This window comes from Schistocerca serialis, chromosome 8 (genome assembly GCF_023864345.2).
Source record: "Schistocerca serialis cubense isolate TAMUIC-IGC-003099 chromosome 8, iqSchSeri2.2, whole genome shotgun sequence".
NCBI classification, from domain to species: domain Eukaryota; kingdom Metazoa; phylum Arthropoda; class Insecta; order Orthoptera; family Acrididae; genus Schistocerca; species Schistocerca serialis.
Window position 1 is genome coordinate 398,221,800 of NC_064645.1, and position 15,353 is coordinate 398,237,152.

A 15,353-nucleotide genomic window follows, 5' to 3' on the forward strand; every position below is an offset into this window, starting at 1 on the left:
GAGGACTCGAACCTCCGCCGGGACCATCCGCACAGTCCATGACTGCAGCGCCTCAGACCGCTCGGCTAATCCCGCGCGGCCCCACGAGTTTGTCTCTTCTTGTTTCGATGTGCCTCCTGAGAGATCTGGTTTCCTGTACTCTTCTAAGAACCTCTTCATTTGTTACTTTGTCTCTTCAGCTGATCTTCATCATCTCCAGGGCCTCTAGCCGTCTTCTCTCTTCTCTTCTAATTGTCCAAGTTTCACATCCGCATAGGGCCACACTCCAAACGAAACCTTGTATGATACGTTTCCTTATTTTCAGACTGATGTTGTTGCTGGTGAGTAAATTCCTTCTCCGATTAAATGCAATTTTGTCCTTTTGTATTCCGTTCGCATTTTCTTTCCGCCTTCTTCCATCTCTTGTGATTTTGCTTCCCAGGTAAGTAAATTCCTCTATCACTTCCAGCTCCTCTCTTCCAATTCTCATTCTCAGAGGTTCATATCTTGCTCCTGTACTGCATACCATCACTTTAAGTCTTTTTCTTATTTATTCTCATTCCATACAGATTGCATAGAATTTTTTCCATTGTTCTGATTACTTCCTCTAGATCTTCTTTTGTCTCTGTGACAATAACAATATCATCTGCATAACGTAGCATGTCTGTCTTCTGCCCATTAATTTTGATCCCCACCTCAGTAGTTTCTCGAACTTGGTCTGTAGCTTCCCGGATGTAAGCGTTGAATATTAGGCGAGAGAGAGCACATCCTTGCCTTGCCCCTTTTTCAATATTTGGTTCTCGTTCATGGTGACAGTTCCTAATCACTGCCACCTCATTCTTGTAGAAACTGAGTATCACACGGATGTCTTTGTACTTTATTCCACTTTTCCTCAGCACTCTGAACATCTCTTGCCAGATAACGTTATCAAACGCATTTTCCATGTCTACAAAGGCATTATAAGTTGGTTTATTTTTCTGTAATTGATTTTCGATAACGAGTCTCAATGCCAGAATTGCCTCTCGGCTCCCAGTCCTCTTTTGAAACCAAACTGATCTTCACTCAACATATCCTCCACCTTCTCTTCAGAACTATTTGTATGAGAATTTTTGATGCATGTGATATTAGGCTTAGAGTTCGGTACTGTTCACATTTTGTAGCTGCTGCCTTCTTTGCTACAAGAACAATGATACATTTCTGGAAGTCTGTCGCTATCTCTCCTGTTCGCATTTTGTAGCTGCTGCCTTCTTTGGTATAGGAACAATGACACGTTTCTGGAAGTCTGTCGGTATTTCTCCTGTGTTATAGAGGGATCTAATAAGTTTAAACATCATCATTTTCATGCTGTCACCAGTATTTTTTATTTGTTCTGCAGGGATGTCCTCAATACCCGTTGCTTTGTTGTCCCATAGTTCTTTTAGAGCTCTGTCAAATTCTTCTTGCAGAATGTCATCTCCCTTGCCATCTTCGTCTGCTTGCTCTTCTCTTCCTATTACTTCCTCCGAAAGAGGTGTTCCGGCATACAACTCCTCTATGTATTCTTTCCATCTCTTCACCACGTCTTCACCAAACAGCGTTTTCCCCTCTTTATTTTCTATTGCGCCTGAGAGTGTTGTTTTACGTTTGTTAAAAAATTGATTTGCTGTACTGTAGGCTAAATCAGTTCTACCGTGTTGCATATTTTCTTCCACTTCCAATCTACATCTACATTTATACTCCGCAAGCCACCCAACGGTGTGTGGCGGTGGTCACTTTAAGAACCATTGCCATTACCTCCCTTTCCTGTTCCAGTCGCGTATGGTTCGCGGGAAGAACGACTGCCGGAAAGCCTCCTTGCGCGCTCGAATGTCTCTAACTTTACATTCGTGATCTCCTCGGAAAGTATAAGTACGGGGAAGCAATATATTCGATACCTCATCCAGAAACGCACCCTCTCAAAACCTGGACAGCAAGCTACACCGCGATGTAGAGCGCCTCTCTTGCAGAGTCGGCCACTTGAGTTTGCTAAACATCTCCGTAACGCTATCACGCTTATTATATAACCCTGTGACGAAACGCGCCGCTCTCCTTTGGATCTTATCAATCTCCTCCGTTAACTCGACCTGGTATGGATCCCACACTGATGAGCAATACTCAAGTATAGGTCGAACGAGTGTTTTGTAAGCCACCTCCTTTGTTGATGGACTACATTTTCTAAGGACTCTCCCAATGAATCTCAACCTGGTACCCGCCTTACCAACAATTAATTTTATATGATCATTCCACTTCAAATCGTTCCGCACGCATACTCCCAGATATTTTACAGAAGTAACTGCTACCAGTGTTTGTTCCGCTATCATATAATCATACAATAAAGGATCCTTCTCTATATGTATTCGCAATACATTACATTTGTCTATGTTAAGGGTCGGTTGCCACTCCCTGCACCAAGCGCCTATCCGCTGCAGATCTTCCTGCATTTCGCTACAATTTTCTAATGCTGCAACTTCTCTGGATACTACAGCATCATCCCCGAAAAGCCGCGTGGAACTTCCGACACCATCTACTAGGTCATTTATATATATTGTGATAAGCAATGGTCCCGTAACACTCCCCTGTGGCACGCCAGAGGTTACTTTAACGTCTGTAGACGTCACTCCATTGAGAACAATATGCTGTGTTCTGTTTGCTAAAAACTTTTCTATCCAGGCACACAGCTGGTCTGATATTCCGTAGGCTCTTACTTTGTTTATCAGGCGACAGTGCGGAACTGTATCGAATGCCTTCCGGAAGTCAAGGAAAATGGCATCTACCTGGGAGCCTGTATCTAATATTTTCTGGATCTCATGAACAAATAAAGCGAGTTGGATCTCATACGATCACTGTTTCCGGAATCCATGTTGATTCCTACAGAGCAGATTCTGGGTTTCCAGAAACGACATGATACGTGAGCAAAAAACTTGTTCTAAAATTCTACAACAGATCGACGTAAGAGATATAGGTCTATAGTTTTGCGCATCTGCTCGACGACCCTTTTTGAAGACTGGGACTACCTGCGCTCTTTTCCAATCATTTGGAACCTTCCGTTCCTCTAGAGACTTGCGGTACACGGCTGTTAGAAGGGGGCCAAGTTCTTTCGCGTACTCTGTGCAGAATCGAACTGGTATCCCGTCAGGTCCAGTGGGCTTTCCTCTGTTGAGTGATTTCGGTTGCTTTTCTGTTCCTTGGACACTTATTTCGATGTCAGCCATTTTTTTCTCTACACATTCTCTGCACATTTCTTCAAGAAAATTTTCTTTTGCTTTCCTAGCTTCTCTATTAACTAAATTCCTTAGTCTTCTGTAACAGAAGTCTTTTGTAACAGAAGTATTAGGAGAAAAATATTAGTAAGAAGAAGGCTTCCATTCTACATCTACATCTACATGGTTACTCTGCAATTCACATTTAAGTGCTTGTCAGAGGGTTCATCGAACCACAATCACACTATCTCTCTACCTTTCCACTCCCGAACAGCGCGCAGGAAAAACTAACACCCAAACCTTTCTGCTCGAGCGCTGATTTCTCTTATTTTATTTTGATGATCATTCCTACCTATGTAGGTTGGGCTCAACAAAATATTTTCGCATTCGGAAGAGAAAGTTGGTGACTGAAATTACGTAAATAGATCTCGCCGAGACGAAAAACGCCTTTGCTTTAATGACTTCCATCCCAACTCGCGTATCATATCTGCCACACTCTCTCCCCTATTACGTGATAATACAAAACGAGCTGCCCTTTTTTGCACCCATCGATGTCCTCCGTCAATCCCACCTGGTAAGGATCCCACACCGCGCAGCAATATTCTAACAGAGGACGAACGAGTGTAGTGTAAGCTGTCTCTTTAGTGGACTTGTTGCATCTTCTAAGTGTCCTGCCAATGGAACGCAACATTTGGCTCGCCTTCCCCACCATATTATCTATGTGGTGTTTCCAACTGAAGTTGTTCGTAATTTTGACACCCAGGTACTTAGCTGATTTGACAGCCTTGAGAACTGTACTATATATCGAGTACATCTACATCTACATCTACATCTACATTGATACTCCGCAAGCCACCCAACGGTGTGTGGCGGAGGGCATTTTACGTGCCACTGTCATTACTTCCCTTTCCTGTTCCAGTCGCGTATGGTTCGCGGGAAGAACGACTGTCTGAAAGCCTCCGTGCGCGCTCTAATCTCTCTAATTTTACATTCTTGATCTCCTCGGGAGGTATAAGTAGGGGGAAGCAATATATTCGATACCTCATCCAGAAACACACCCTCTCGAAACCTGGCGAGCAAGCTACACCGCGATGCAGAGCGCCTCTCTTGCAGAGTCTGCCACTTGAGTTTATTAAACATCTCCGTAACGCTATCACGGTTACCAAATAACCCGGTGACGAAACGCGCCGCTCTTCTTTGGATCTTCTCTATCTCCTCCGTCAACCCGAATTCCAACGGATTTCTTTTGGAACTCATGTGGATCACCTCACACTTTTCGTTATTTAGCGTCAACTGCCACCTGCCACACCATATAGCAATCTTTCCTAAATCGCTTTGCAACTGATACTGGTCTTCGGATGACCTTACTAGACGGTAAATTACAGCATCACCTGCGAACATCCTAAGAGAACTGCTCAGATTGTCACCCAGGTCATTTATATACATCAGGAACAGCAGAAGTCGCAGGATGCTTCCCTGGGGAACACTTGATATCACTTCAGTTTTACTCGTTGATTTGCCGTCTATCACTACGAACTGCGGCCTTACTGACAGGAAATCACGAATCCAGTCGCACAACTGAGACGGTACCCCATAGGCCCGCAGCTTGATTAGAAGTCGCTTGTGAGGAACGGTGTCAAAAGCTTTCCGCAAATCTAGAAATACGGAAACAACTTGAGATCCCCTGTCGATAGCGGCCATTACTTCGTGCGAAGAAAGAGCTAATTGCGTTGCACAAGAACGATGCTTTCTGAAATCATGCTGATTACGTACCAATAGATCGTTCCCTTCGCGGTGATTCATAATGTTTGAGTACAGTATATGCTCGAAAACCCTACTGCAAACCGACGTCAATGATATAGGTCTGTAGTTCGATGGATTATTCCTACTACCGTTCTTAAACACCTGCGCAATTTTCCAATCTGTAGGTACAGATCTATCGGTGAGCGAGTGGTTGTATATGATTGCTAAGTAGGGAGCTATTGTTACAGCGTAATCTGAAAGGAACCTAATCGGTATACAATCTGGACCAGAAGACTTGCCCGTATCAAGCGATTTGAGTTGCTTCGCAACCGATAGGGTATCTACTTCTAAGAAACTCATGCTAGCAGCTGTTCGTGTTTCGAATTCAGGAATATTCATTTGTCTTCCCAGGTGAAGGAATTTTGGAAAACTGCGTACAATAACTGCGCTTTAGCGGCACAGTCGTCGGTAACAGTACCATCGGCACTGCACAGCGAAAGTATTGACTGCGTCTTGCCGCTTGTGTACTTGACATACGAGCGGTAGCGATGGTAGCCATGATGCGCAGGTTCGGCATGACGAGTCTGCACCGTGCGGCCGAATGGGACCAGGCTGAGGTGGCCAGCCTGCTGCTTGGGGCCGGCGGGTCCGTGGACCGGTGGGAGCCGCTGTTCCAGAGGACGCCGCTGCACGTGGCGGCCGCAGAGGGACACGTGGCCATAGCCCGCGTGCTCGTCGACGCCGGGGCAGGTGAGCTGTGTGCGCTGCGGCTCAGCTTATCTCCGGATACTGCGGCTCCAGGGCGATTATCACGCATATCTTAGGTGACCCCACCCATCTTCCACCTCGATGTTGCAATGAACCGTTGTGCAAGTGCTTGCCTCACCCGTCCAACACCAATCTCTTAATGTGCACTAACAGCGGCGGTGATTCTACCATGAACCCTGCATTGCGCTGTGAGATGCATGGCAGAAGGGAGTGTCTACGGTGCAACACATTAAGGTTTGGAAGAACACACGAGCCCTACCTAGTTACAGTATGATTTTCTTTGTTCGTGGCTGACTAGTTTCCATTGCATATGGTAGCAATGGCTCGGTCTGTCAAGCTAGTATGATATAATTACGTTTGCTAGAAGCGAAAAACTGGTAGAAACCGACCTCGGGGAAGATCAGTTTGGATTCCGTAGAAATGTTGGAACGCATGAGGCAATACTGACCCTACGGCTTATCTTAGAAGCTAGATTAAGAAAAGGCAAGCCTACGTTTCTAGCATTTGTAGACTTAGAGAAAGCTTTTGACAATGTTGGCTGGAATACTCTCTTTCAATTTGTGAAGGTGGCGGGGATAACATACAGGGAGCGAAAGGCTATTTACAATTTGTACAGAAACCAGATGGCAGTTATAAGAGTCGAGGGGCATGAAAGGGAAGCAGTGGTTGAGAAGGGAGTGAGACAGGGTTGTAACCTCTCCCCGATGTTATACAATCTGTATATTGAGCAAGCAGTAAAGGAAACAAAAGAAAAATACGGAGTAGGTATTAAAATCCATGGAAAAGAAATTAAAACTTTGATGTTTGCCGATGACATTGTAGTTCTGTCAGAGACAGCAGGGGACTTGGAAGAGCAGCTGAACGGAATGGACAGTGTCTTGAATGGAGGATATAAGATGATCATTAACAAAAGCAAAACGAGGATAATGGAATGTAGTCGTTTAAGTCGGGCGATGCTGAGGGAATTAGATTAGGAAATGAGACACTTAAAGAAGTAAAGGAGTTTTGCTATTAGGGGAGCAAAATAACTGATGATGATCGAAGTAGAGAGGGTATAAAATGTAGACTGGCAATCGCAAGGAAAGCGTTTCTGAACAAGAGAAATTTGTTAACATCGAGTATAGATTTAAGTGTCAGAAAGTTGTTTCTGAAAGTATTTGTATGGAGTGTAGCCATGTATGGAAGTGAAACATGGACGATAAATAGTTTGGACAAGAAGAGAATAGAAGCTTTCAGAATGTGGTGCTACAGAAGAATGCTGAAGATTAGATGGGTAGATCACACAACTAATGAGGAGGTACTGAATAAAATTGGGGAGAAGAGGAGTATGTGGCACAACTTGACTAGAATAAAGGACCAGTTAGTAGGACATGTTCTGAGGCATCAAGGGATCACCAATTTAGTATTGAAGGGCAGCGTGGAGGGTAAAAATCGTAGAGGGAGACCAAGAGATGAATATACTAAACAGGTTCAGAAGGATGTAGGTTGCAGTACGTACTGGGAGATGAAGCAGCTTGCACAGGATAGAGTAGCATGGAGAGCTGCATCAAACCAGTCACTGGACTGAAGACCACAACAACAACAACAGAAGATGACAATACTATTGAAATTAGTCATTGAATAACTATAGCAACATTGCAACTTAGAGACGGTCATGTCTTCTTTATTCATATACTTAGCCGCTGTGGAATATCACATACACAAAACACAGTGAGCTACCTCCGCGTTTTATTCAAGGCCAGAGCGGGGTAGTAGAGACTGCTCATACACCTCTGTTCAGAATCTTATTTCCCGAATGTCATCAACGCAACTACATGATCTTCGATACTTAGTGAGCTGGACAGTTTCCGTAGTTTCTACCCTGAAAGAGATGACCTGTAGTCTGCAGGTTTTAGTGTCTCTCGAGGAGTACCTACGACTTGAGATCTTATCACATTTTTATCACTCTGTTTTACTACACAAAGAATACTGTGATCATTCGTACTGCCTTTTTTCTGTACAGTCGATTTCTCCTTTTAGGCGTTCCTCATAGGGGTACCATACGCTCCCTGGTTAAAAGTATATGGACATCCCTTCTTCATATGGAACTGACCACTGCTGTCTGATTAGTGCTAATCGATGCTTGAGGCGGTGTACAGTGACAAACCGATGCAAGGGCTCACCTGCGATAATGTGCAGCTCCATCAGCGAAGTACGGAGGTGGTAGTAGAGTATTGGAGGCTACTTTCATCGTTTGTGTGTGGTCTCCCTACTGCGCTTAAGAAAAAGCTAAATGCCGAAAGAGAGGGACACGTCTGAAAGCTTCCTGTTCTGAGAAAAGAAGAACAGTCCTGTATTATCCTGTATTATCAGGACAACAGAACTTGAGAAAGTGCGTTCGTCGACTGCTGCAATAAAATATTTTGGTATTTCTTTAAATGGTCTGGTCTGAGACCTCAGCCTAATGGAAAACTTGTGGGATGTTTTTAGAAGGTCGATTGAACTCGTTGTCTCGGGATTGCCGGCAGAGTAGCTCAGCGTGTTCGGTTAGAGGGCTGGCTGCCCTGTGTAGTAAAAAAAAAAAAAAAAAAAAAAAAAAAAAAAAAAAAAAAAAAAAAAAAACCTCAGTAAACGAATGAACGGTGAACTTAAACGGGTCTCCAATGAAGTCGTCCAAACGAAATGCAACGAACAAAGCAATGGCGGCCGAAGACGTTCGGCATAAGCAGCGGCCTTCTTTCAGCCAACGGCTTTGTCAAACAAGGCGGAGGTGTGGACAGAAGTTCAGGGCACTCTCTTGACCTTGGGGTGGGAAACGGCCTCTACAAGGCGGGAGAATCAGCAATGATCAACGACAAGAGGAAATGGAAACCAATGCATTAAAGATATGTAATGTTCATCCACAGGAAATGTGGCCTGTAACTGAAATAGTTACGATGATCCCTCCGATGGCAAAAGATTCCGCTCTAATCCCCATTTAGATCTGCGGGAGGGGACTGCCGTGGGTGACGTCACCATGAGAAAGAGACTGAATAACCAGCTACAGGATAACGTTCCCGAGTCGGGGCGTGGAATACCATATGCTTGAACGTGGTGGGGAAGCTACAAAATCTGAAAGGAAAATGCAAAGACTCAGTCCAAATATAGTGGAAGTCAGTGAGGTGAAATAAAAAAAACCCAAGGACTTGCGTCGAATGAGTACAGGGTAATCCCAGCATCAGCAGAAAATGGTATAACGAGAGTAGGATTCCTTATGAATAAGAAAATAGGTCAGGGAGTCAGTTACTGTGAGCTGTTCAGGGATAGGGCTGTTCTTATCAGAATCGACAGCAGACTGACACCGACAATAGTAGTTGAGGTATACACGTCACAAGCCAAAGATGAAGAGACAGACAAAGTGTATGACAATATTCAACGAGTAATTCAGAACGTAAAATGGGATGAAAAAGTCATGAGGAATCGGAATTAAGATGTAGGGGAAGGAGTGGAAGAAAGGATCACTGGAGAATGTGGGTTTGATGCTAGGAATGAGAGAAGAGAAAGACTAATTGAAATCTGTAATGTATTTCAGCTAGTAACAGCGATTACTCTGTACAAGAATCACGAGAGCAGGAGGTATACTTGAAAAGGGCCGGGAGATACGATCATGGTCAGACAGAGATTCCGAAATCAGATACTGGAAAGGAAGACGTATCCAGGAGCAGATATAGACTCAGATCCCAATTTAGTAGTGATGAAGTTCACTTCAGCAAGTTTAAGAAACTAGTCAGGAAGAATCAATGCGCAAAGAAGTGGAATACGGAAGCGTTAAGGAATGAAGAGATCAGTTTTAAGTGCTCTGAAGCTATAGAAATTCCGATGAGGAATAGTTCAGTCGGCATTTCAGATGAAGGTTAATGGTGATCCTTAAAGAGGTCAGTTACTGTACTTGGAGAGAAAATCATAGCTACAAAGAAGATAAATACGAAGAAACCATGGGTAACAGGGAAATACTTCAGGTGATCGATTAAAGAAGGAAGTACAAAAATGTTAATGGAAATGCGGGCAAACAGAAATACAAGTCACTTAGGAATGAAATAAATAGGTAGTGCAGAGATGTTATTGCGAAATGGCTGCCGGAAAAATGTGAAGGAATCGATAAAGAAATGATTATCAGATGAATTGACTTAGGACATGGAAATGTCAAACCGCCATTGGCGCAATGAACGACCATAAAATGTGATTTGTCAACTCGTTAACAGAGGGACTTGGAATAGAGCTATCTGGAGATATTAGAATATGTGCTACTCCCTTCTGAATGTCAATGTGGCAAGAATGATGCAATCAGGATATTGTCAGAAGCTAGAAGAAGTGGAAAGAAAATGGGAGAGATAATTTACGACCACGGTCCGTGAGGAATATTTTGGACGCCTATTCGTGTGACATATTCGTGAATGTATTTGGTAATTTTAATACCACTCGCTGAAAACACGTTGCCTCTTCTACAAGATATATTCTTAGTGCAATGTGACAGGTGCCACATGACTGTGTATTTGTGTCCTGTGTAGTTTCCACTTGTGACTGGCACGAGACACCGAAATTTGTTCAGATAACGATAATAGATAAGGCAACTGAGTGCTGTGGCCGGTATCTCACTGTGCAAATACGCTCCCGTTCTGTTGATCTCGTGGTCCCCCGTTCACATTCATAGCGTATTACCTTCAAACGAAGGACACATAATGCACATAAACTCTACAGAAAACCTAAAGAATTCGCTAATTTTGCATCACATGCATTTTTATTGTTACGTTCAGACTATGACACTGATGTTGAATACAGATGGAGGTCGTAGGTATTAGTATCAGTATTATATTTTCTTAAAGATTTCACTTTATCATATAGTAAATCTTCTCGCATTTTTGCTGCTCTCTTTGTTTATTGATACTTGTCGCTTTTTGTTGGCTGTAGAATATTCTTTATTGTATTTTATCGTACTCTCCCGTTGCAATTTAACCTAAATTTTGTCAATCAAACTTTTTTTTATTTTGCTGTGTTGCTTGTATGGATATGGTAAATGAACGATAAATACTACAAAAAGGAAGAGAACAGAAGCTTTTGAAACAGGATACTGGAGAAGTACGTTGAAGGTTGAGTGGGTAGATCGAGTACCTAATAAGAGGTTCTGTATGGAAGTGACGAGGGAAGAGCTTGATCGCACAACTTAGTTAAAAACTGGATAGTATTATAGGTAATATCCTGAGGGATGAAAAAATACTAAATCTGGGAATGGAAGGAAGTGATGAGTACGAAAAATGTGGAGGTAAACCAAGACTTCATTACAGTTAGCAGATTCAATTGAGTGGGGGATGCTGTAGTTATAAAGAGGTGGAAAAACATTACAGAGTTCATTTGCATGCTGAGCTTGTAATGGTACTTGAATTACGTAACCATTACGGCATCTCAACTCAACCTCTCGATACCAGCAATATTCTACTGCGTTTCTCTAAAGTAGTTGACATATTTCTGAGACAACATTCAGATTTTATTTCATTAATGTAGAGGTTCTTTGATACATCGATATGTTTATGTTGCAATGATATTATTCATATGCGTATTCTTTCTTTTGTCACTATGATCTTTGACGTACTTGAAACTCTTGATTTTTGGGCGCTTAAGCGATTATTAGTTAGTTAGAGTTGTTAGAGAGTCGGACCTTGAGAAAATCAAGTCTTGGACGTCATGTTGAAAAGACGTAAATTGCAGTCAGCTTATAAAACGTGAACTTTAACAGCGAGGAAGATGTTTTCAAGTATGTTTTGTATCGTGAAGTGATGTTTTGTGTGTTACGTGATATTGCAACGAATGCAGTAAAAAGCAAGTGTAACTTACATTCGGAGTGCTGATTACTTTTTTACAACACCATTGTGCTAACTTTCAAAGGTTCAATCTTCAAGAATGGTTTGTGAAACACATCTATAAAACTTTTGAATATCGCATAACAAAACCTAGGCCTCTTTGCATCCGAGCTTGGAATCATCACCACCTATATTTTCGACGATTGAGCCATGATTTTACAACGGGACCAGCGTGGGAAACACGAAAAGATGAGTGCCTAGTTTATTCATTATTACATGAAATGACTTTATTAACTGTGCTCTAAAGACACCTGCCACATAATAACTTTGTTGTTGCCCGAAAATGCAATATTTAGCAGCGTGAGCAACACCACAATCATTATTAAAATTTTGACCTCTGTTGTGGTGGGGTTGTTAGAAGCTGCACCAGTCGGTCCTTGAACCGATGTCTACGACGACCGAAATTGCTAGCATAATCTTGAACCGTTAAGTTGGGAATCATCTCCTCAAGATTCAGCTACTAAATTGGGCTGTTTGTTGACCTATACGGAAGCCCATCAATGAACAGTGGACTTGTTAATGGAAAGAAGTGGTTGGGCTCAATTGGCTCTGAGCATTATGGGACTTAACATCTGAGGTCATCAGTCCCCTCGAACTTAGAACTACTTAAACCTAACTAACCTAAGGACATCAAGCACATCCATGCCCGAGGCAGGATTCGAACCTGCTACCGTAGCGGTCGCGCGGTTCCAGACTGAAGCCCCTAGAAGCGCTCGGCCACAACGGCCGGCTAGAAAGAAGTGGTGTGAGTTAAACGGTAAGGGGAGTCCAAGGACTGAGCTCAATAATCAGGTTCAAATGGATGTAGTAGGGAGCTGTAGTTACGCAAAATGAAATATCCTGTACATGGTTCACTGGAGTGCGGAGCTGCATCAAAACAAGCCTCGATGTGATGGCTACTACTAAAACAAGAACTCTCTGCTTAATTTTGACCCTAATGGTTTGAGGCCCGTTGTTTGGCTACTGAAGTGGGTTCTCATTTCTTTTCGTTGACAGACGTGGAGGCGCGCGACAGCGACGGCCGCACCGCCCTGCAGGTGGCGGCGGCGAGCGGCTGTTCCGGCGTCGTGGCGCTGCTGTCGCCGGCAGCAGCCGGCCTGCCACAGGAGGAACCGGCGGCGCACGGCTGCGGCGACTTGCTGCTCGACGGCCCGGCCAAGGCTGCGCCGCAGCTGCTCGCCTGATGACGTCACACAGCAGAGAGCAGCGTCTCGGCGGCAGTGAACTGCCTGCCGCGCGTGATGTCACCGCGGCCAGGTTTTACGTCACGAGGGTGCGGCCAGAGGCAACTTGCCCAACAGCTGGCCTCAATCCCAGGACGGTGTTTACTCCAGAACGTGTGCGAGTGTGTTCTTTAAACGGTCCGTTGAGTAGTGGAAAATCTGTCCTGTTATAAACATCACATGCAAGCAACAATACAGCAGGTTTTTTTTTTTGAAAATGATAACTTGTTTCGTTGAATTATTGAACATCCTTGGATAACAGAGGCTGCAGAGAAATCAGTCCGTTCAGGTGCTATACAGAGCATGCCTCAGGCCCTAAGCGCGACGTTAGACTATAGCGACATTTCAACGGCGCAGTGGCCGCAGATCACTGCGCGTGACGTTATATGATGTTTTCTAAGTGCTGTAAGGACTACGTGTTCGTTGCATCTTTAACACAAAAACTGAAAACGGATCTGCAACAATCTGACTTACAAACAATCACAGAATACAGTTTTAAGAATGCTTTGTAGTCACATAGAGATGTTGTGGATGGTACTACGAATATTGATCAAGCTCCTCAATCATATACTATGCACAATCAACGCTAGTATTGCTTCATGTGAACTGAATAATTTGTATTAGTGGTTAATGCAAGAAACATGTATATGTGAATAAATTTCATTACCAGTTATTATAATTTATTTAAGCCATGTAAGAATGAAAATCTGCTACCCAGTTACTACAGACCTTTCTAAAAAATAATACTGTGTGTTCGAACCCAGGCCTTACCTTTTTGGCACTGTTTTTATTGGTTGAACGTTCAGGCACGGCTCACGACCTCTCCTCACGGCTTTAATTCTGTAACCATACGTCTTCCATTTTACAAAACTTTATTGAAACTCTGCTATATGCTCTGTTGGAGTAATACTTCTGGGAGATATGATAGCGTGAAGAAACTGGATTAGCCATAACCTGGACAGATGTTTCCATAATGAATCTGTCATCCTCAAGTGCAATTTTGAAACTTAGTGACAGATAAAAGCTGTTACAAGAACTGAGGTTCCAAGGGCCAGTTCCGAGTCCGTGTTTAGGAACAGATCTCAGTTTTACATGTCGGTAAGTTTCAAAATAGTTTAAGAATTTCACAAAAGTGTAACAGATTCATTCGAGAAAGCTTTTTCATCCCATAACCAATCACCATCAAAACCTGAAGCTGAAGTATCACATGATATACCACTGCCATGATGCATATACACTCCTGGAAATGGAAAAAAGAACACATTGACACCGGTGTGTCAGACCCACCATACTTGCTCCGGACACTGCGAGAGGGCTGTACAAGCAATGATCACACGCACGGCACAGCGGACACACCAGGAACCGCGGTGTTGGCCGTCGAATGGCGCTAGCTGCGCAGCATTTTTGCACCGCCGCCGTCAGTGTCAGCAAGTTTGCCGTGGCATACGGAGCTCCATCGCAGTCTTTAACACTGGTAGCATGCCGCGACAGCGTGGACGTGAACCGTATGTGCAGTTGACGGACTTTGAGCGAGGGCATATAGTGGGCATGCGGGAGGCCGGGTGGACGTACCGCCGAATTGCTCAACACGTGGGGCGTGAGGTCTCCACAGTACATCGATGTTGTCGCCAGTGGTCGGCGGAAGGTGCATGTGCCCGTCGACCTGGGACCGGACCGCAGCGACGCACGGATGCACGCCAAGACCGTAGGATCCTACGCAGTGCCGTAGGGGACCGCACCGCCACTTCCCAGCAAATTAGGGACACTGTTGCTCCTGGGGTATTGGCGAGGACCATTCGCAACCGTCTCCATGAAGCTGGGCTACGGTCCCGCACACCGTTAGGCTGTCTTCCGCTCACGCCCCAACATCGTGCAGCCCGCCTCCAGTGGTGTCGCGACAGGCGTGAATGGAGGGACGAATGGAGACGTGTCGTCTTCAGCGATAAGAGTCGCTTCTGCCTTGGTGCCAATGATGGTCGTATGCGTGTTTGGCGCCGTGCAGGTGAGCGCCACAATCAGGACTGCATACGACCGAGGCACACAGGGCCAACACCCGGCATCATGGTGTGGGGAGCGATCTCCTACACTGGCCGTACACCACTGGTGATCGTCGAGGGGACACTGAATAGTGCACGGTACATCCAAACCGTCATCGAACCCATCGTTCTACCATTCCTAGACCGGCAAGGGAACTTGCTGTTCCAACAGGACAATGCACGTCCGCATGTATCCCGTGCCACCCAACGTGCTCTAGAAGGTGTAAGTCAACTACCCTGGCCAGCAAGATCTCCGGATCTGTTCCCATTGAGCATGTTTGGGACTGGATGAAGCGTCGTCTCACGCGGTCTGCACGTCCAGCACGAACTCTGGTCCAACTGAGGCGCCACGTGGAAATGGCATTGCAAGCCGTTCCACAGGACTACATCCAGCATCTCTACGATCGTCTCGATGGGAGAATAGCTGCCTGCATTGCCGCGAAAGGTGGATATACACTGTACTAGTGCCGACATTGTGCATGTTCTGTTGCCTGTGTCTATGTGCCTGTGGTT

At 44.5% G+C, this 15,353-nt stretch overlaps 1 protein-coding gene across 1 annotated transcript in view; it reads left to right on the forward strand.

Moving 5' to 3' along the window:
• LOC126417033 (ankyrin repeat domain-containing protein 65-like) overlaps positions 1 to 13,477 on the forward strand; it is a 71,786-nt gene extending 58,309 nt beyond the window's left edge. Inside the window, exons 5-6 of the mRNA XM_050084924.1 lie at positions 5,509 to 5,690; positions 12,578 to 13,477. Coding sequence (XP_049940881.1) covers positions 5,509 to 5,690; positions 12,578 to 12,765 — 370 coding nt within the window. The 3' untranslated portion in view covers positions 12,766 to 13,477. The remainder of the gene's footprint in view (positions 1 to 5,508; positions 5,691 to 12,577) is intronic.
• Positions 13,478 to 15,353: the final 1,876 nt, after the last annotated feature.